This window comes from Crassostrea angulata, chromosome 2 (genome assembly GCF_025612915.1).
Source record: "Crassostrea angulata isolate pt1a10 chromosome 2, ASM2561291v2, whole genome shotgun sequence".
Taxonomy (NCBI): Eukaryota; Metazoa; Mollusca; class Bivalvia; order Ostreida; family Ostreidae; genus Magallana; species Magallana angulata.
In genome coordinates this window covers 28075153-28098484 of record NC_069112.1, presented here as the reverse complement: position 1 = coordinate 28098484, position 23332 = coordinate 28075153, and the positions used below count along the sequence as shown (strand labels likewise).

Genomic DNA, 23332 nt, shown 5'->3' with positions numbered 1-23332 from the left:
ATTCTGAAGTGACTGTCATGGACAAGGAAGATTAATTTAAAAGAGACTAAACAAAAACTATGTAACGGAAATGTTAAGTATGTATTATTAATTCATATGCTTTAAAAATGTATAACTATTTGCTAATTACTCGAGATATAATTTCGAGTTGTTGTTATAAAGTGTATATTAAGGACTAAGAAAGTGTTTGTCACGAACTTCATACAAAAAAGGAGCACGTTTTAATTTGGATAAATCTATTAAAATATTATACGTCAAATCATATGAAAAATAAACATTTCAATGGTGAAAATATGACACGATATGAGCACTGGTTTCTGAGCTCACAAATGCATTTGTTTCCGAAAAAACGTTTATCTAATATTACAATGTTTCTGACTCAGAATTCAGCTGAGTATCCACCCTTCCGTTATTAATTGCATTCAGTTTACACTCAATAGAAAAGCATACGAAAAGTGTGTGATAGCTCCATTCTCTTCGACAACAAGAGTATCCACCCTTCCGTTATTAATTGCAATCAGTTTACACTCAATAGAAAAGCATACGAAAAGTGTTTGATAGCTCCATTTTCTTCGACAACAATTCATGCACAAACTGTATGATATATTTTTTTTTCATTTTAAAGGCAAACTGTATGAAAGTTTCAGAATCATGAACATTCTTAAAGCTGCTCTTTTTTAAAACAAAAATGACTACTATATGGAGTATTGTGTACTAAATGTAGGTTCTTCATTTGATTTACATGTACATACTTGCCGCATATTTTTCTCAAAACTTCAAAAAATTCGTATATCAAAATGTTCATGTTTCAAGACAAGCGAACAATTAATGAATATATCTGTTATTTTTACATATTCGTCCTGTTTATTGGCATGCCATTTATTCAAAGTATTAGATGCATGTAATTCACATCAACAAATAAAAACTCCTTATTTGAAAAAAAATATAAAATTGTATACCTTTAGTGTTTTAATAATGCATGTACATGTATTTATATTCAACAACATGATATTTTTTATCTCTCCATCCATATCTCTGGCTTTCAGACCTTAAGTTTAAAGAAATGCATCACTATTTTGGATAGCCAGTCATGCGATAACAGTAAAAAAAAATATTGAGAATTTTTACAATTTTTTTTTCTTTTCAAAATAACAGTAAAACGAATTTCACGAACAAAAAAAGATAACATTTCGAACAAGTGTGAGTTGAAAAAGACATTAAGTTTTGCGCTTCAATTCTGTTGTATTTAGGGAATAATGAATTTAACAATATGATTGACACTCCGTAAAATACCTGCATGATGGAAATAATACTCTTTTCAAATGTGCAAACCTGATTTAAGCCGTTCCTCATAACAAATTTCATTAATAGGTGTGATAGTAGAGTAATATGTTTATGTGTATATATTCGTTTTGTATTTTGTATTTTTCTTTTTGTTCAATAGAATCTGAAAATTATATCAGTCAAAGTTTTACTGTCCAAGTGAATTGAGTTCTTCCTATCTGTAATTTCATTGGTTCATAATATTAACCAATTATGTACTAGCGGAAAAAAGAAACTGTGCATTATTTAATATATGAAAAAACATCTAAAAATTACAATGAACAAATTTTATTTTTTTGTAATTCTGTTTAGACATGTATTCGTAACAACATTTCATAACACATTGATGTCAACGTCGAATTAGGTCCATTTCAGCACACTCGAAAGTCACTGTTATTTGAAATTGAATTAACAAAATTAATAACGCGTGTGACCACCATTTGCGTTCACGCATGCTTGACAGCGACGCCTCATTGATGTCACTAAAGTGTTCAGAAATGCTTGAAGGATGTTGTTCCAGATATTGGTTAAAGCCTGGCCTAAATCAGCCAATGTCACTGGCTGATTTGGTAAACGGCGTCAACGTCTTTCCATTTCATCCCAGACGTGCTCGATCGGCGACAAATCGGGGAAAACAGCTAGCCAAAGCATGACATCCACATTCTGTTAAACAAACAAGTCCCTGACTACACGTGCAACGTGTGGCCATTGCGTTGTCTTGCTGCAGAGTGATGTAATTTTGATGTCTCTGTATGAAGGGTATCACATGGCGCTGAATAATTTCATCTCGAAAGCGTACGCCGGTGAGATTTCCATTGACAATTTGTAGAGGGGTCCTTCCACGTGCGATATTCCACCCCACACCATAACGCTACATTCACCAAATTGTTGACGTTGCACAACACAAGCGACCTGGTAACGCTCCCCAACGCGACGATACACCCTACAACGGCCGTCACTGCTATCCAAATGAAATCTGGATTCATCAGTAAACAGAATATTGGCCCAGTCCTGTATTCTGAATCGCAGATGTCGTGTGCACCACGCTATTCTGGCGATACGATGACGTTGAAGCAGTACTGGGCACCGCTTGACGTCTTGGTCAAATGTTTTGCTCGCGAAGACGCTTACGCACTGTTCTTGGACTAATTGGTCGAAACCCTGGAACGCTTCGGGCAGTCAAACTTGCTGTCTGGAAACTATTTCTCAGATGCACAAGTCTAATGTGGTTGTCCTGTTGACGTGACATCACACGAGGTCGCCCAGAGCGGGGTCGATCCTGGGTGTTGCCAGATTGTTAAACGTCTCCATAATGACTGGATGGTGTTCCAATGAACTCCAAAGTGTCGTGCTACAGTATTTTGTGCCACTTCAGCTTGCAGCATACCAACAGCACGATTCGTTTGTTTTCGTTGAGTCGTGGCATGACATAAGGGTAAATTTTGTTGAAACTAAAATGATTTCCCTAACAAAAAAAGTTTAAACAAATCATTTACAGTTCTTATTCCAAACAGTATTGACCCGTAAAACTTGTACGTACAAATTCTTCAATAAACAACTCATTTTATGTCTGGTTGAACGAGACTGTAGTTAACTCTAGCTTAGGAATACATACCACTACAAAAATATCGAAATTGCTCACTAACCATGAAAAGGTCCGCACACCTGGACGGTTACCATCCGATATTGTGAAAAACAATACCATTATCGATTGTTTAAATTTTATAAATACAAACAATAGATAAAGAAATATTATACTACATTTTATAATGCACAGTTTCTTTTTTCCGATAGTATATATAAGCTATGTGTATAAATAAGATACCTATAATTCTAATTAAGTTAGAGCAGTATACCGTTTCCACAAAATACCAACCAGTCGATATCCGTAGCATATTATGGTATGTACATTTAATATTAACTTATGTTTTACTTATCAGTGTAAATGTTTAGTCTCTGGTTTTAATTTAATTGCATTGTCAATACTAAAGGTAATCTTTCTTTACAGTACGCACTGTAATTGATTTTTTATGAATCCTGTAATATATTTGTGGTAACGTACAGCTTATGTATTTTCTTTTATCTTGTCAGTTTTCTCATATAATGTATTATTTTATAGGTCAATACCTCTATATTCATTATTCAAATAAAGTCATCAGATATACGGTATACGAGGGTTGTTCGGAAATTATTGAGACAACACGGATATTTCCATTTCTAAGTGACAAATTATGGTGAAAATTGGCATGAACATTGAAGAAACCTTAACAAATAATTAAAGAAAGCAATCTTTAAAAAATGTTTAATATTTTGTTTACAACGGTAGATAAACAAATAGGTGGTCGGGGTACCCAGCGCAAGCATAAACTCGGAGAATAAGAGAACTAAAACATCGTCTATCTAAGTGTCCGCAAACTTACAGCTTATACTAAAAGAAATCAGATTATAAATGTTCATGTTGCTATTTATTGTGACTAACTTTTGATCAAGTTTCACTAGTGTTTGAGTTAAAATACGGATATGGTACAGATATATTTACCAAGCAATAGGAATTTGAAAACGACGGCATATAGAAATTGGACGTCAAGGCGGCGCAGCGAATATACATCAAATTGATGAAATTTTCGGAAAAAGACCTTTTAATGCCAACCAATTGCTTTAACAAAAACTATACGATGGCAAGGGATAAAGAACTTCAGTTTATCGTCTTTTTTCACCAATTGTTCAGCTAGAATCCAGACAAAATGACTAAATATCAAGTAATTTTTACACACTAACTGATGTCAACAGTTCTAAAATATGTACACAGAATCACTGTAGGAGACATTTTACAGTAATTTTACCTTTGGTTAGAAATGACCCGTTTTTTTCCCCACAAAATTCAAGAATGGAGGGAATATGCGAATGTTGACATTTTGAAATGTAAACAAAAGATGAGAAATGAAGAATTAATTCTAATTTCCCTTTGTTTGTTAGGTGTTTAAAACATAGGATCAATAAGAAGCGTTAAAGTGACGTTGCGGTAAGTTTGCGGTTGCGCCGGGTCACTGGGCGATGGCAACTTGGTCAGCTTACCAGGAATGTTCTAATCATGCCATGGACAATAAATTTTTTACATTGATAAACTCTATCCTTGTGTACATTTTGGTGAAATTTCAAGGGTTTATCTTTTCCCCAAGGAAATAAGAGTAAATGTCTCAATAATTTCCGAACAACCCTCCTACCATCTTCATTTTTCCTTGACTACTCGGTTACATAGGAATCAAACTAATTCTACAATGCAGACTCAACGTCATCATTATTTACAGAAAGTTTTATAATGCAACATAAATTCTTCTTATTTATTCATAATTAATTCTTTAAAAAGGAAACAAAGCATCAACAACAAAAAATATATTAGTATAGAAAATAAAGAAAAATATTCAAAATATTAAAATAGTTATGTCTTGCTTTACACGTCCATCACATTCAAACCTTAAATCCTGTTTTGTACCTTCATATAAACTGTGATAAACATAACTACATCTTTACATTTAAGGTCAAGATATAGTAAATGAAAGGTGCCTACAGGTTTATAAAATTTAAGATATAAATTCTTTCAATGATGCTTTATAACAATAGCTTTGTCTGATAGGGTGTGCTGGGGCTAAAATTTTTAATAAATACAATGAAAAATAATGTTTTTAACAATTATTTTCAACGAAATATGAAGGAAATAATTAACAAATTTCGGAGTTTTGTCCATTTTTGGCTAATAAAATGTATCTAGAATGCCTACAGTCTCCCTAAAAATGGAATTAAACAAGGTCTTGAAATCCTCTTTAAAATGATGTCAAATTGAATATAGGTATCGGGATTACTTTTCCAAAAACTTAACATAGAATGTCAAGAAATTGTTTAATATTCTACATAATTCCCTTAAAGCCGTAAAGTACGAGAAAAAGATTCTTCAAATCAATTATGAGGTCATAATGATTCTATCTCCAAAAAGACAGTCTGGAGCCACTTACTAGATCTTTACCTTAATTTAAACATCGGTACGTTGAAATGACAATGTTTAGGATATACCTATTTTTACAACAACACAACCATTCGAAAAATTCCAGTTTTACAATTCGTAGTTTCTATATCTATTTAAAAGAAAAGTTGCTGTACAACTTGTCCTTGTTCACTTGTTCATGTCAAACATTATTTTAAATTATACACAGGATGAACTTTTTTTTCATTCTTTGACATTCAATGCAGTGCAGTCACATGTCCATACCCTTATATCTTCATATGCACATACAGTTTACTGATGGCAACGATTCAGCCAATTAGAGTCACTGTTGATGTAGTGTTTGATAGGTGTTTTCGTTTTGTGATACACTGATATCTTGATAGTGAGAAGAGTCACCAGTTGTAACTGTCTGTTCTGTGATAGACCCAGATCGACAAGAAAAATTAACCTTATCCGTTTCAGACTTCTGTTTCAAGAATGATTTCCTACGAGAAAAAAGATAAATATCTGAATGACTAGATCACATATTTACTGTTTGAAATCAAAATCAGAATATAAACAACAGTTGTTTCCCTTTCGGAATTGCAGAAAAAAGTATTTTATTTCATACCTTCGACTAATCAACGTGGTAGAAATAAATATGATGTTGATGAGAATTGATATAAAGAATGCAACAATCCATAATGTACTGGATGCCACATCCGTCGTCTCACAATTCCGCAGACTATCTGTACAAAAATGCTTTTTTACCTTAATCAATTATAACAAATAATATGTATATACATGTATAATAATTATAATTCGATTTTAACCGATTGTATGTCATATTTTACCATATTTGCCATCACACAAACAGTTTCCGTTGAATCTATCACAGGTCTGGTTAATGCATTGTCCACTGCACGGATACTGACAGTTTTCTCCATAGGACTGAATACATTCTGAAAGGTATACTGTATTAAGGTCAAGATCTAGTTAATGAAAAGTGCCAACAGGTTTATGAAATTCAACATATAAATTCGTTTAATGATTCTTCATAACAATATCTGTGTTTCATAGGGTGTACCGGGGCTTACTTGTTTGGTAAACACAATGAAAAATCATGATTTAAACAACCATTTCCTATGAAATATGAAGGATAAAAGTGACAAATCTCGGAGTTCTGTCAATTTTTGATTAATAAATTATATATAGAATGCCTACAGTCTCTCCAAAAATGGCATTAACCAAGCGCTTGACCTCCTCTTTCAAATGATGTCAAATTGAATATAGGTACCGGGATTACTTTTACAGTGATTTAATATAGAATGTCAAAATATTGTTTTATTTTCTACATAAATCCTTTATAATTAATCCCGTAAAATACGGGAAAAGATTCATCAAATCAATTATGACGTCATAATGGTTCTAGCACCAAAACAAAACCACCATGGAATCTTTTACTAGATTTTGATCTTAAATATAGTTAACGTTGAGCTTTCTAAAGAGCTGGAGAATTTTTTTATTTATTTATCCTTTGGCAGAATTACAAAGGTAATATTTTTCATCTAATTTACCTATTGAGCAATTATGACCCATCCAACCTGCCCTACACGTACATAGACCATCTGTGTGTCGACATGTCTTACAGTTGGGAGAACAAGGTAGAGAACAGTTTCTACCATAATACCCATGTTGGCAAGCTGTAAAAAACAAAAGGACGGCATAAAAAAACAATATGAACAAACCTTTATAAAAAGTAAATTCAAAATCATTGTATATCTTTTTAATGAAAATAAATTTATTTAAATTTTGTCTACGATTTCGTTAAAATCTTACAAATGTTGCAATGTCGTCCAATATACCCGTCAATACAACCTCGGGGACAAATTCCACTAACATGGTCACATCGTTCATCGTAAATACAGTGTCCGCTACATCGCTCTATGCAATCCAGCCCAAAATATCCGGGGCTACATTCTACATCAACAAAAGTCAAAAATAGTTAGTGATTAATATTTTAAAACTCATGTTTCCTTCATTGTTTGATTACTTTTTGTTTATTTCTATTCTTTTCGTCAAAGGATGTTTGAAATTGGTGAAAGAAAAATGTTCATACATAATTTAACTAACAATTGTGACTAAAATAAGTAGACAAATAACATTATTTCACATTTCCATCTGAAGAAAAATAACCTTGAGTTCTTGGGCTAGAAATAAAGCACTTTAGAAAATCTGGCACTGTTTTTTACACAATTTTTAACGTTACACAATAGAACAAGTTTTTATCGTATATTAGTACATGTACCTTTGTTACAGTCACCGTCAATTCTAAATGGTTAATTACACTTAGACACAATACATTTTACCGTATATAAGTACCTATGCGACAGTCCCTGCCGGTATATCCCAGGTTACATCCCCTATCACAGTGACCAGTCTGTTTGTTACAGTGAGAACCATTCAGACAGTGACCACTACAGTTGTTGACACAGTCATAACCATAGGTACCGTCAGCACACTCTATAATACAAAATGAATGTGAAAATGTCTAATAATTTTACCATTGAATCAAGTTCCGTATTTTTCTCCAACAATACGAAATTGCAAATGAACTTGCCGATTAATTGCAAATGAACTTGCCGATTACATGACAAACAGCACGGCATCATTCATATTTTCGAAATCTTCTATTTTAAAGAAACCAATCTGTTGATATTTCATATTTGATTTTTTGTGCTTGATTTTCATTATTTTTTCCGTACCTTTATTACAAAATATTCCTGTCCATCCAGCGGCACAACCTTTATCACAGTGACCAGTCATGTGGTTACAAGTAGAGTTATCTCTGCAATGTCCTACACACTGCTGACTACAGTTATCACTGTACCAGCCTTTTCTACATGCTAAAAATAGAATACTTAATTAATTCAATATGTCTAAAATTAATAAAGATGGGTTTTGAATTACATGTATATACTTTGAAGATGAAGCTAGAATAATCTATATATATTACATGTAATATAATAATATTAATAATAATTATTTTACATATAAAAGATTTAATTCGTAAGAGTTTCTTAATGACCAAAGGCCATCAACAGAGAACACTGATCAATTACTGTGGAAAAAAAAAACACACAATAAAAATATCTGATAATTAGAAGATAATTACTTCTTACACGTATCTTATTAGAAATCAAAATGAAGATTTTGATATAAATGTATCACATCTAAGAATAGCAAACACGAAACCAATTGAATAGATAACATCTACATTGGAAAATACAAAATATAAAAAACAGGCTAGGACCATTTTCAAAACAATTTACATGTAATTACTTGTACATGCAATATCCTGTAATAACTATATAACTGCAATAGACAAAGTTACACAAGTATACCTTACTGTAATAATCTCAAACAAGATAAAATGTATATTTCTTTTATGAAACAGATCATACTTATAGTGCAAGACAACCCCGTCCATCCAGGTTTACACCCATAACATGTTCCATGGTCATTGTGACAAATGTTGTCCTTACAGTTTGAGGGACAAGGGACGTCACAGTTTCTACCATACGTGTAAGCTCCTGCAAAAAACATTCAAAAGACATTGGGAATGACATTGACCATTATAGTATTATTAAATTAAGATAATAATCGTTTGATTGTGGATGGATTTTTTGGCGGGGGTGGGTGGGTGGGGGGTCTTCATTTACAGTATGTTATTTAAAAAATTAAAACAACGTGTAAAATTTTTTTAAAAAAGTTAACTATTTGTTTATCTGATCTTTTTTTTAAATCGATATCAGAAATAAAACAAAGAAAGTCGTTGGTTTAGTGAAAACGATCTTTTAGCGCTGAACAAGTACAATTTTCAATGAAAAAATGTTTTCTTCTTAATCATTTTGAACAAGAATAAATCAAAAATCAATATTTTTTTAAATAGTGCGATTCGGAAAGTAAAGTGCATTTAATAAAAAAATGTTTTATTTGTAAGTCCAAACGATCAATGGATGGTTGTGATTACGACCTTAGCATGGTTTCTTTCTAAAGTACCGAATTGTAACTTTTATTATTGAGATGAAAAAAATGTAAGAATTCGAAGGTATAGTCACATAACTGCAGCTGTGTGTGCATACAAATTGAATAACGCGCGTTATGCCCCAGTCAAACATTCACGGATTAAATGCCGGATTAGCTACGGAAGCGATCCGGAATCATATTGACCCGTGGCTTTTCCGTCTGTTATCGTATCCAAACGTAGCAATACTTGTATAGCTGCGACAATTTTTGAACATGTTCAAAATTCCACTACGGATGAAACCACTGTAGTACTTCCTTAGAAAAACTTACTAAACCGTTTTAGAACGTAGAAGTCCGTTTTAAGTCCGTATAAATCCGTAGTAATTCGTATGTATCAATTTGTATCCATTCCGTAGTGCATCCGTACTAACTCCGTATCATTTGATTTTCCGGTGTCAACCGTTGAAAATATTCCGTAGTAGAACCGTGGAGTTGATCTGTGAATGTGTGACTTGGGCATTAGCATGTATCTTTCAAAAATTTACATTTGATGCCTAGAGAGAATATATTATCGTTTATAAAAGATTAAGAAACCGAAAATAAATGATTTTCTATCATTTAAAAAAAAACAAACTGGAGAGTTTTGAAAAAAAAAAAGTGACCACTCTCAGGTGATAAAGTTTCACTATTACAAAGTATGTTGCAATCTGAAATTCAACTACTGATATCAAAGGTGGTCATCTGTGTTTTTTTAAAAAGAAAAAATAGTTTCTTTACTTTAAGGCTTACATATTCATTTTCAAATGCAATACGAACTGTCAATTACAGCTTTAAATTACTAAATCAAAATAAATTATTAGACTGGTTTCCTCTCTAATTCTAACTACCTCCCAAAGCACTTTTGACATCACATAGATCACTTATAACAGTAAACGTATACAATTATTGCTGGGGTTTTTTTTAGGTCAAAACGATGATTTAGTAACCAAGGAAGTACAATACTTAACTTCGAGGGTAGCTAAATCATCGTATTGACCTCAAAAACAGCAATAAGTGTGTATCATTCGGGGCAAATATACACCTTGTACAATAACTTCGAGGAGCTCAGTATAAACATTTTGAACTTCGTAATTGGTAGGGTAGGTCAGTCCATCCAGCCGCTCGTTGTAAAAGGTGACGTAACGCCCGCATTCAGCACACGTGGTTGTAAAGTTCAGGGGTGGTAACTGAGGACCGTCCTTGTAGCATAGTGTGGATCCTTTTATGTCACTAGTGTCTGATACATAGGTATTAGATACATACAGTGAGAACCCGGCAAAACGTCCACGTTGTCTCTGTTCTACAAGGTATGTTTTAAGTCGAAAAAATTAGTATGAAATTCATTTCCTCATTTATGTTGAAATTATTATTTTAAATAAATACCGGTACATATACGAATAAAATGAACTAATCCAGCTGGATATAAGTACTAGAAATATTTTCTTAAAACGATTGCATACACGTTTGTCAAATGACTTTGATTTAAAGTCCTGAAAAGAAAAAAAAATAATGCGCCATATTCACACATAAAAACAAATTTGTCCCCCATTTTTGGGAAGAATGGTGTTCTTTTTTTGTGAATGAACAGTGTGCTATAAGTTTACATTCTCATTGTGATACAATTTTAGGTAATATACAAAATTACATACCATTTCCGTCGTAGTTCTTAAATATTATATTGATACTGTAAATGCTGTACACTCCACCAAGATCCACTTTCCACCATGCAGTCTTGGAACGAGAGTTCCTGCCTATATCCAGTATCCTCGCCCATGTTGTAGTATTTCTATCAACTGCATAACTAGCTTTATGTAAACCTCCATACCATGAGCTTGATTGTGATGCAACTTTTTGGAATGATAAATCGTCTGTGCAGAAATAGAAAATACGAGTCATTATTCGATAATTGTTTTATATCTAAGAACATAATTAAAATCTACAAAGCAAAATCATAATAATATAAATATGAAAAGTCCCATTTTGATACATCATATTTCTCCATTGTTGAAAAAATAATCTATAGGCAGAATGATAAAGCCAATCTCTCTGTTTAATAAGTAAGGTCTTGTAATCCTTTAATTGATTTTCATAAATATTATTTTTTACATCTGAAGGTAACTGACAATTGTTCACTCCATGTACGTTAATTTTGTGACATCGTTTCTACAGATGACGTCTGTCAAATATTTTACTTTATTATTTTACTTTATTATTCATTCCTATTGCTCTCTGATTGGCTGATAGCCATACATGTATAACTCTATCATGAAGTTACCTTTACCTGAACGTGAATCTTCAGGTGTGTATAATATTTGAGGTTTTTTAAAATACCACAATTGGTTATTTACATTCCTGTCATCTTACTGTGTTCGGTTATCATGTCTTTAACCTAACGTTAACAAAATCAATCAAGGTTAATTATAGGGTTTCACTCGTTTTATAAAACCCAATTGCAAAATGTGTTTGTATCAATTTGTCACTGAATCTTATAATAAACTAATGCTTTTTTTTCGGGGGCGTCCATTAATGTGGTGATTTAGCTTCCCTGTAAGTACAGTATTGACCTCGTGCTTCGATCTTGGGGTACTTTTTACTTCCCTGATAAACAAATCAATGATTGACCTCAAAGCAGCGATAAATGTAACAGAAAGTGCTACGAAAGGTTAACAAATATCTTCCCTTGTGAAACATGCCATAAAATTTACTTCAAGTAGTTATATTTATATAATAGTGTTGTGTTGTGCATGTACTATGCCTAAATAGTAGTCAGGGTTTGATACATGGTGCACGAGCCGGAGGCGAGTGCACTATGTATCAAACACTGACTACTATTTAGGCATAGTACATGCACAACACATCACTATTGTTATTATTTAGCCGAGTGTTGTATAAATTGACGTGCTTTGCTATAAGTAACTGTGACAATTGAGTGTTGTCTTGTCCCAAAAAATAATCACCGGAAAAGCTAGCCTTTGTTCTTTCAAATTAATCAATTGATTTCAAATTGATTGATTATTTAATTAACAAGTTGTTGAGGTACAGTTAAAAATCAACAAAGGTTTATGTCCTTTTCAAGAAACGAGAGACGTTTCACCTTACCGAGAAAACTCGAAATGTTTAGCAGACGAAATCTCATTGAATTTTGTTCTAGTACATTCTTTATCAAGCGTCATTTAAAAAGGCGTTTTTGTGATTCTTATGTAGAATTTCTTTCAAAATTGTTTAATCCATTTGTTCAAAAGTTTATCAAAACTTTAGCTTATAAAATTTATCATCAATAATGAGGTGTTTTGGGAAAGATTAATAATTTTAATTGCTTGATGTCAATCGTATATTTCTACGTTTTATATATATAAATACCGTCAGACACATCATCGGCTGTTGTAGTGTAACGGTAACGCGTTGGGCTTCATGACGGATTGCTTTTAGTGGCAAGAGTTCGAAACCCGCAAAGTTTTCGTTGTAAAGATTTGCCGTGCTCTATTTCGGCATAGTATGCTTACGCTATATAAACCCATTGTATACTATGCGAAAATAGATGAGTATTGAATATACAGCGACAAACTGACAGGAGGCATGATAATACAGGATATTGCAAATGATGTACTTACCATACGCATTTGATGATATTAGTCCAAGTAGATATACAACAATGTTTTTAAAATCCATAGTTATGTCACTATTTTACACCAAACATATTTTTTGAAACCAGGAAGTAAATTATTTAAACCATTTATATGGCGTTCCTTACCTGTTAAAATAATATATAAATAATGCCTGTTTGGGAGGGTAACAGTTGAAATTGACACCCCGAGAAAATCATTGTCAACCGACGCGAAGCGGAGGTTGACAATGGTTTTCGAGGGGTGTCAATTTCAACTGTTATCCTCCCAAACAGGCACTATTTATTTTGTTATACTGAATGTCTTTTTTAAAATTTTTAAGAAAATTTTACTGCTTTTATATAGGAATAACGTGAATTCTACAGCGAACCGTACGCGCATAATTTTCGCGCATGTAACATTTTTTAATGTTACCCGTTGCCAAGTGCGTTGCTAACGCTGAGGGTAATAGTAAATATTATTAACTGCGTCTTAACCAATCAGATTTCAGTATTTAACATGAAAGTATAACAACATATATTATCTTTAATTTGTTCTATTTTATCAAAATAGCCCATGTGTTCCTAATATTCAGATGATATATGCAATAATACACTTCATGTCTTTTTACTTTTTAACTGGTTGGACTGCTTTTAGATTCGATAAACTCTTAAGTTACATATGTACAGTGTAGATCAGGTACAGTATTAATCATTTTTAAAAATGTGTGGAATGTACATGTATATATAACTGATTTATAATTGTTACTTTTCGCATTAATGGGTGATTGGGAAGCAAGGGTTATGCAGGTTTGTAAATTAGTTCTTTAAAATATCTTCAAAAAGATAATTACAGAAAAAAATATTACGGTAAAAAGTTTTTGTATGTCCTCTTACATATTCATATGTACAGTAAGTAAGTAAGTAATTTATTTATGTATTTATTCATAGTGACATGTGGTTACATATCCAAGTGTTATATTAACAATAGTCAGCATAGATTTAACACCCGACCCGTCGGGCCTATATGCCACTTTGAACACATAATACATAAAAAAAGAAAAGAAAACACAGCATCAAGCGGTGAACAAAGATATGATTGAAAATATACATGTATGAGTATAGAACTTTCTTCAGAACTTTGAGTTTGCACAGTTTATATAATACAGTGTCTGTTTATTTTCTGAACATCAAAGATTGTCTAAATGTAAAATAATGATATTATATAAATAGTGCCTGTTTTGGAGGGTAACTGTTGAAATATTGACACCCCGAGAAAACTATTGTTAACCGACGCGAAGCGGAGGTTGACAATGGTTTTCGAGGGGTGTCAATTTCAACAGTTTCTCTCCCAAACAGCTAGGCACTAATTATTTTATTATACTGAATGTCTTATTATACAGAAATGAAGTGAATTCTACGGCGAACCATACGCGCATAATTGTAACAATATACAATTATTTAATGCTTGAGCAGTCGATAGACCTGAATATTTTTCCCGAGGTGCAGGGAACAGCTCAGTATGATCTATTGCCCGAGGCCAACGGTCGAGGGCAATAGATCATACTGAGCTGTTCTCTGCACCAAGGGAACAAAATTCGGGTCTATTGACTGTTCAGGCATTTAATAATTGTTTTATTTCCTAATTCCGTATTTAGTATTTTGTGTTTACAATTATAAATTACGGAATTTAAGGTTTTCATACCATGAAGATAAATTTTAAGACCAATAGTAAAATAAACATAATAAAGTTATCTTTTCATCTTGTAGATTTTCACTTTTTCTAAAATACGTTTCCGGTCCAATAGATCGCAGTCTATTAACCGGCGGTCTAATAGATCGCAGTCTATTGACCGACAGTTCAATAGATCACTTGCAAATTTGAATACACATACAAAATAAACGAAAATATTTAATTTGTAATAAAACAACAAAATCCCTTTGATTAGGTTATAAAACGGATTACCAACTGCGTCTAAACCAATCAGATTTCAGTATTTAACATGAAAGTATAATAAAAGTATTTGGCAACTTGCCGACGATAATTTGAAATAAGAACAGTTACTTTATAGTGCATCTGTATCTGAAAAATCTAGTAATTGTACATGTATATGTGAACCATGTCAGTAAATATTTCGCGTTTCTTAAGCACGTTTGAAGAGCAACACGTGAAATTCAAATGTCAAATTATAAATTTTAATTTCTTGGATACAAAGTTTACTGCATATCTATGGCATGTCAAACGTTGCAATTTTCGATCTTTTATAACAAAACAAATAAACAATCCCTCGGATACAATACATATTGAAAATTATAGAATACAAATGGAAAATTATACAATACAAATGGAAAATTATACAATACAAATGGAAAATTATACAATACAAATGAAATTTATACAATACAAATGGAAAATTATACAATACAAATGGGAAATTATAGAATACAAATTGAAAATTATACAATACAAATGAATATTTATATAATAAAAATGGAAAAGATCGAATATTGCAACGTTTGACATGCCATATATCGTTATTTAAAATCTGTCATATTGTAAATTTTAGTTACACCATCCAATAAGTTAATTTACGATTGTTTTATTTCATTTTTCGTCAAACTATTACTTCAGGAGCAAATCAATACAGGCTATATTATCACAGAAATACTGTGCTTCTTTCTTTTGTTTCAAATTATAATCAATTTGGTCTAAACTGTCAGAGTCCAAATGGACAGGGAACAAATCGTCTTAACACCGCCACAACGAGACTTGTTATTGAAGTATCGCGAGAACTGTGGTCAGCTTCCTGTTTTGCGGTACGATTCCCAGATTTTTCAAAATGGGACTGCTTGATATGGATTTCCTGGACGATGTCCGGCGTATGAACCCGAGACAGGTAAATTATCACTAACATTAACATTGTCGAATTGTTTCTTATCAGTACGATGTACCTGGATCAATGAGGCATTGTTTAATCTAACATACGCTGACAGCCCGCGTTTTCTCTGAACAGTTTTTGTGAATGAATTCTTCATAGAACCAGGAAATATTTGTTGTAGATTGATCAATAGAACTTTTATTGAATCATACGTTCAAATGTGTTAGGCAAGAAATATACTACTGTATTAGAACAGCAGTGTTGTATTAAATCCCATGAAAACGAGACGAACGACGTGTCAAACCATATGGTGCATACTTTTCGGTCTAGCGAATTTAAAATTCCCCTTTTTAGTATTTTATATATATTGGAGCTGTGAAAAATTGATGTTTCATTATATAGCCTACAATAATGATGCGTGTTATCATTGCAGTTAGATAATTGATTATTTTCCTTTGAAATACATGTACAATATTGGTGAAGATTCAGCTCGCTTAATATTTGGACATTGTTGGGGTTGAAGAACAGGGTAAAGCACAAAGTCCAAAATATCAAGTGGAGTTGAGTCTGTGTAGAATAATTGCAACTCTTCTTAAACCATTTTTAATCGGCTGTTACAGTCTTCACGAAAACTCTGTGGTCCGAAGACCACTGCCAGTTAATTTTGATGTCAGGTCAGTAAGAATCAAAGGTCCAGGAATCCAGTGGGCTTGTAGGTTTTTAAAGTCATACACAATCATAAATATTTCTGAATAAAACTTCTCTCACAAGTTTCTGGAGAGAAAGCGAGTTCAAAAGTCCACAGGGGTTTTGATGAAAAAAAAATAGTTAATTAAGGGTTAACCCATTAGTTTGTGTATATATAAGTATCCTATAGCAGTCTGGGCGGACTCCGAAAACGGAGTATTTGGCACCGTCATGCATTGCGATTTTCTCAACTTCCGTTTTGTAGCTAATGAAAATAATGGAGATTTGTCTCCCTTTCCCGTAAAAACGTGATTGAAAAATAGATTAAAACCCTTCAGAAGCGTGAAAAAAATTTAAACGACTCAGAAATGGTTAATTTTAAAAATTATACATCAAAAGAAATGTGGAAATGTTTTGGTAAACAACAGGAAAAATACATACAAATATCAAAACTCACACGTGGTCGACCAGGACTTATAAGATAAGAAAATCAGACTTCAAATTAAAACTTGGAAGTATGGAGATTGGAATTTAAATGTTGCACTCATGTAAGTATTCAAGCCTTTAATATAGGGCCTAGGTGATGTTTAATTTTAAAAAATACGACTAATTACGATGTATACAAGGTTTTAAGAAGTGCCGACTGGACGAGTCAACACGTGATCAAAAGAATGGTGTAATGACTACAAACGGGATAAAAAACTCACAGTAATAGTTTATTTCATACGCTAGCACATAAATAATCTTTAATAATAGTGAAATCATGGAAAAAACATTAATTTATTCACTTTTATTGACTTCGTCATCGGAAACAGAATTGACCAACTTTGACAGCAAATAAAATTTGATTTGCCCAACGAACATATATTTTTGCCAAATACATTCTGTTGAAACATGTCTTATAAAGCATTTAAACGTATTTTCAGACCTGCATATGAATAATCCGCTTTGCACGATCAATTTTCCTGAGTGCCCTGTTTTCACGTAAAAATGTGATATTTTGATTAAATGCGCATGCGCCGAACTCCTTTTTCGTAGTATTTTTGCTTTTGAGAAATCACTTCCGTTCACTCCGTTTTCGGAGTCAGCCCAGACTGTATAGTACACACTCATCTCACTGTCACACTAAGAATGCATTAATTGGAAAAAATTAAGGGGCCATTTTACCAACACTCAGAATACCTGTACTACTTGTGAAAGTTAAATTCTGTAGACTAGTACAAAAAGAAAAAAATCTCTTGATTTAAAATATAAGCTACTCAAAGTCTTGACCCTAATTCAATGTTATCTTTTCATGACATCATTATTTTCATGAATGATTTAAATATATGTATTGAATTTTGATCGCATACTTCTTATATGATTACAACTTTGTAAGGCCATTTGTGGCTGATTTTGAGTTTTTAATGCAATTGATGGCTGTTCTCTTTCAGCTCTATTACCAAGTGCTGAACTTTGGTATGATTGTCTCGTCTGCTCTGATGATCTGGAAGGGGCTTATGGTGGTCACAGGCAGCGAGAGTCCCATAGTGGTGGTCCTCAGGTAACGTAACGTAAAGTCTTACCCAAAATACACACTCTTGTTACATAGTGTTGGTCTTCAAATCAGTAACCTAATGTCTCTAAAAGGTAAACAATACTTCTGTATATATATAACATAGTGGTGGTCCTCAGGTAGTGAAATGTAATGTCTTGCGTGTATAGTACACACATTTCTATAATACTGTTGTTCTGAGGTAAGTTAATGTAAAGTCTTTCAAAAGTAAACAATCCTGTATATAACATAGTGTGGTAGCAAAATTTGTGAACTAGGACTCTAGGGACACAAAATGGGACTTACTACGGGACTTAATATATATCAAATATGCGGTAGAAAAAAAACCCTAAAATAGCATGCACATCAAAGTAATTTTTTTTTCATTTTCAGTGGAAGTATGGAGCCTGCCTTTTTCAGAGGAGACCTACTTTTCCTGACCAACTACAGAGAGGAGCCAATCAGAGTGGGAGAAATTGTCGTGTTTAAAATAGAAGGGCGAGACATTCCCATTGTACACAGAGTGCTGAAAGTTCACGAAAAGTAAGTCATTTAATCTCTTTAAGGTGGTATGTGACACCTGTCAATATTAATGTGGATAACAATACATTATAATCAAAATACTTTCAATGGTTTAGAGTTTTATAATTTTATAGTATTTAAGCAAGATGTACGTTTTAAACATTTTTGAAAACGTAAAAATTTTAAAATCCCAAGCAGCAGTCAAACTCATTCGTAGTGAATGCTCCAACCAATTGCGCTACGCTGTTGGATGACCATTTTAACAAAAAGAAAATATGAATTATTTATAAAATTACACTTGATTTTATAATTTATTTTGATAGATATTGTGTCACAATATGGAGGTGTCCATTACCACCTTAAATGTATAGTGTTGAAGAATTGTTTTTTAAGTCTGAAGTTTGTGGAGGAAAAAGTCTGTGAATGTTTTTATCTAGAACGAAAATCAAGTTCACACTAGAACAAAAATCAATATCACACAATTTTTTTTTTTCAGAGAAGATGGAAAAGTAAAATTTCTTACCAAGGGAGATAACAACTCGGTAGATGACAGAGGGTTATATGCCCCTGGACAGCTTTGGCTGGAAAAGAAAGACGTGGTGGGGCGAGCTAGAGGGTGAGTTATTGTAATAAAGTACATGTAACAGGGTCTGTGCCTTACCACTTTTTCTAGGATTTGAATACAAGTACATTTAAACAATGAAATGCGCCTTTGGTGATTCATACGGGATATGAAGGTGGCAACATTGGTGATTCATACGGGATATGAAGGTGGCAACATTGGTGATTCATACGGGATGTGAAGGTGGCAACATTGGTGATTCATACAGGATATGAAGGTGGCAACATTGCAGAAAAAATACATAGCCCGCATTCTTTTAACTAATTGAGAAATTGATTATAAAAAATAAGTTATTTTCAATAAATAACTGTTAAAAAACCCAGCCAAATCGTCTCCTGTGACACTTTGAGTCTTATATCATCAGGATTATTTCGTGCAGTCTGTGATTTATCTTAGGTCGCTGTAGGTTACATCCAGTCATTAAACGGGGCGTGTCTATTTCAGTCCTGTTAGTTTGATGTCAGTTTCAGCAGCGATAGATTTCCACCAATCAATAAATAGGGCGTTTCAGTCTGGCTGTTCTATAAAGCTATGAATTGACTATAAGTTTCCGTAAGAAGAAGAGTGAATCATACTTGGTAGATGTAAATATAATTGTACTTTTGAATTTGTTTAATCAATTTTCATTGAGTGTCTGTTGCCTAGCAAAATCGTTTCTGATTCGGAAGACACTATACTTGCTATAATCCGAATTGTCAGTAAAAAGGTATTTTATTATTATAAGAAGAAAACTTTATCTGTCGATATGCAGAGTTTTTTGCTGGTAAACAATTTAGAGTTATTGGACTTGGAATTTAACATAGCAACTGGGATAACATTAGAGGAGTTCCGAGATTAAATGCGAGGGAACTCGAACACCGTCATTGACTAGTTTTAGTCACCATGGGCATATACTTATTGCAGGATGTAAACTATTTCAGAGAAAAAATTATCTAGAAGACAGAGCCAATTTATTAGTGTATATAAAAATGTACACAGACTGAGGTATAATATTAACGTTGTATAAACGGTGGTTAGTTATGCTTTTTGATTGGGCTAACATCAATTTCTACTCCAGCTTGCGTTTGTTTCTATTTATTTGATTTTATTTCTGTTGCAGGTTTGTGCCTTATGTTGGAATAGTCACTATATTGATGAATGATTATCCTAAATTTAAGGTGAGATATCAACATTAGATCATATAATACTATAAACAAATGTTTCAGAGATTCAAAGCATTTTACTGATTAACTTCATTAGACATATTTGATTTTCCCCCAAATTATCCAATTAGATCTTCATGTTTTATGAATTAAGTACAATTGCTCTGGGTTTATTTGAGGGGAAAAAACTCTTCCAAAACCTTTCAAAACCACACCTCTCCATAGATTAAGCATCATGCATTATTTGATATGTTTTATGAAATGATTATGAATAGAAATACTAAAGTTTGAGAGTATGATATGAAAAACAGTAGTGCATTCAAGTAGGATAAAAATACATAGTAAACCATGTATCAAAAGAAGCAATCTAAGTTTTTATGAAGCATGAAATCTTGAAGATGTAAATTACATGTATAAATAAATCTGTTTTTTGTTACAGTATGCTATTCTTGCCTGCCTGGGTCTGTTTGTGCTAATACACAGAGAATAACAGAGGATGAAAGGGGACAGAAGAGGACAAGAGAAATTGTGTAGAGAAGGATTCGAACATTGCTAAATCTGTATCATTGGTGTTAGGGATTTAACCGTTTACAATTGTGTATGTGCGAGTCTTTTACTATAGTTGTGTATGATTGTGAAAAAATGTGGGAAAAGTTGTGAATTTGAAATGATATGATATTGTGTAATTTTGGGGACTGAGAATGTTGAAAGAACATGTAATAGTGTTTGATGTCGGTATGAGAGATTTGTCAGTATTTAAACCCTTCTTCATATGTACATGTATAGGCAATAGTGCAAAGTCTGAAAGGGTGTGTTTTCCGTTCAACAGGGCAAAGGAACCTGTTTTCAATTATTTATGTACAATATATTTTTTCATTAGAGTAACAAATCTAGAACATATTTTAGTTGTCTGATTTTAAAAAGAGTGTAATTATAAGTTTTACTCACCCAGGTTTTGATGAAAAGATGACATTAAAAATTGTATTCTACTAGAATTTTAGGAAGTTTCGATTTTTGTGTTAGCCAATTAATCGTTATGTACAGTTTCATCATAGGAATCAAGTTTAGAGTATATTGTACTGTAATTTGATGAATCTCCATTGTGTGCGTAACGGTAGAGCATTTCATACCTTTCTAAATTTTCCACACTTTGCCATCATGACTCTCACACAAACGTTGTATTTGTATATTTAACATTTGCCTTTATGTCTTTTTGTGTAAGATTGGTGCAATATGTGAAAAAAACTTTTATCTTTCTAAAGTTAGCAATTTTAGATAAGTTTGCAAAATAATTGCACGTGGCATCCTCACATTGTAATTTTCCTCATGTTTGCATTGAATTACATAAACTTATTTACATAAAAATACGCTGAAATATATCTATTCTAAGGAAAATTAAATTTCACTCTAATTTATGACGTAGCAAAAGGGAAACAACTCTTATCAATATAATAATTCATGTTTCACTGTGACTGCAACATTTTCAAATTCATCTGGTCAGTGTGAATTAAAGAAAAAGGTGCTGACATCTTAATATTTTTTTTCTTCATTTAACATGAAATATGTGTATGTTTAAGAATGTGCATAAATACCGTCAGTTGTTTCATTTATTTGAGCAGAATTAAATTGACTGTTGTAAAAATAGTATTATTTTTCTGTCTTACGCTTGCAAAGGATCATTTAAATGTTGATTGTCGAAATGAACTTGCTTCAATGCAATTCTTGATTTATATTAAGTCGTAGCTAAATGCATGCTTATTTATAAACAAAGCCATGCGATCGCAGCCAATAACTTCCAAATATTTGACAAATTTAACATCTCATATGATGTAGAATAATAGACTGCAAGTGATGTTTGCTGTGTAAATATTTTAATTGTAAATAATAGTGTAAATTAAATAGCCAGTTCGAGGAAGATTGTTTTAGCAATTTCATAGATTAAGCCATCATCAGTAGCTCTTGAAATTTTAAGGCTAAGTCATTGGCAGCAGACGACATTTTGTCTTCATGCAGAACAATGCCTGCAGAAGTTAACAGAACGCAAAGAAATGGCCTATATACTATTTCTCCGGGTTTAGGCAAAATAAAGAAGAGGTAAAACTCCAGATCAGGAGTAGAGGAACAGTGAATGCAATGCAGCGAGCTGTCATGTTAGTTGATAAAAGATTATTGACCCTGCAGTTTTATATACTTAGATTACAAACATTTAGCCAATGCCGGTTGTGTTTTTTTATTAAATAAAAATTCGGAATATTTTATCGTCAATCTTAATCCACACCACTAGCTGTTTGAAGATTAACCGATTTGCTCAATTCCACGGGTAAATATTCTTCTAGCTGAAAGGATTTGAGCATCGATTTAAATGAAAATCGAACAAAACAGCATGGTGTTAATTTTATTCATAGTTAAAATCACTATTTCATGAAAACATGATACAAGTTGTGTATAAATTGTGTGTTAGTGGTAGTTTATTGTGCATATTTAATTACATTTATAAGATAGTTTTCGAAATTGACTGCATGTCGCATTGATTATGCACCACCTCCTCATAAAAAACTGTAACTATTTTAAAATAAATTTTATCTTTTATAAATTTTCCATTCACAAGGACGTTCAGATACGCTGTACTCACATGCAAATTTAGAGGAATTAAATCATTTTCGAAATTGTCACTGCGTGCGAACTGCCATTACAAAATTGACTCCAATTCTGCATGTTTCGGAATTGCTCCAAACCCCCAAAATTATGCCTAAAACGATGTTTCAATTGCAAGTTGGTTTAAATTCATTTTTCTTCAGATACAAGTAATAGAAATACAAGTTTTATTCAGAATTGAACACTCCCTAGAACAGACACGGTAATCGTCGTGTTAAAGAATGTACATTATTACTTATTAGGTTAGTTACTGACTCACTACGGAAATATATTGGGTTGATCAATCTCATAGATGGCGAGGCGAAGCCGAGCCTTCTATG

General features: G+C 32.6%; 2 protein-coding genes across 2 annotated transcripts; one reads left to right on the top strand and one right to left on the bottom strand.

The window, feature by feature from the left end:
* Window positions 1–4659: 4659 nt before the first annotated feature.
* On the bottom strand, window positions 4660–13090 carry LOC128171687 (multiple epidermal growth factor-like domains protein 10). The gene is made up of 11 exons (XM_052837460.1): window positions 12982–13090; window positions 11020–11238; window positions 10413–10670; window positions 8767–8895; window positions 8068–8208; window positions 7685–7825; window positions 7142–7282; window positions 6880–7005; window positions 6157–6264; window positions 5934–6051; window positions 4660–5808 (listed from the first exon to the last, which is right to left on the bottom strand). The coding sequence occupies exons 1-11, from the start codon at window positions 13037–13039 to the stop codon at window positions 5646–5648; spliced, it is 1602 nt and encodes a 533-aa protein (XP_052693420.1). The 5' UTR covers window positions 13040–13090; the 3' UTR covers window positions 4660–5645.
* A 2643-nt stretch (window positions 13091–15733) lies between these two features.
* On the top strand, window positions 15734–22002 carry LOC128173659 (signal peptidase complex catalytic subunit SEC11A). Its single transcript, XM_052839332.1, has 6 exons — window positions 15734–15868; window positions 17971–18080; window positions 18465–18614; window positions 19090–19209; window positions 20315–20372; window positions 20797–22002. Exons 1-6 carry the CDS (start codon window positions 15812–15814, stop codon window positions 20845–20847), a joined length of 546 nt encoding a protein of 181 aa, XP_052695292.1. The 5' UTR covers window positions 15734–15811; the 3' UTR covers window positions 20848–22002.
* Window positions 22003–23332: the final 1330 nt, after the last annotated feature.

What these genes read in the sequence shown, in the direction of transcription:
- LOC128171687 (XM_052837460.1), bottom strand. Translation starts at nt 13,039, where the DNA reads ATGGATTTTAAAAACATTGTTGTATATCTACTTGGACTAATATCATCA. An exon ending in GGGTCATAATTGCTCAATAG is followed by an intron (nt 6,265 to 6,879) that starts GTAAATTAGATG and finishes TATACCTTTCAG; the next exon opens with AATGTATTCAGTCCTATGGA. An exon ending in TTTGTGTGATGGCAAATATG is followed by an intron (nt 6,052 to 6,156) that starts GTAAAATATGAC and finishes ATTTTTGTACAG; the next exon opens with ATAGTCTGCGGAATTGTGAG.
- LOC128173659 (XM_052839332.1), top strand. Translation starts at nt 15,812, where the DNA reads ATGGGACTGCTTGATATGGATTTCCTGGACGATGTCCGGCGTATGAAC. An exon ending in GGCGTATGAACCCGAGACAG is followed by an intron (nt 15,869 to 17,970) that starts GTAAATTATCAC and finishes GTTCTCTTTCAG; the next exon opens with CTCTATTACCAAGTGCTGAA. An exon ending in ATGATTATCCTAAATTTAAG is followed by an intron (nt 20,373 to 20,796) that starts GTGAGATATCAA and finishes TTTTTGTTACAG; the next exon opens with TATGCTATTCTTGCCTGCCT.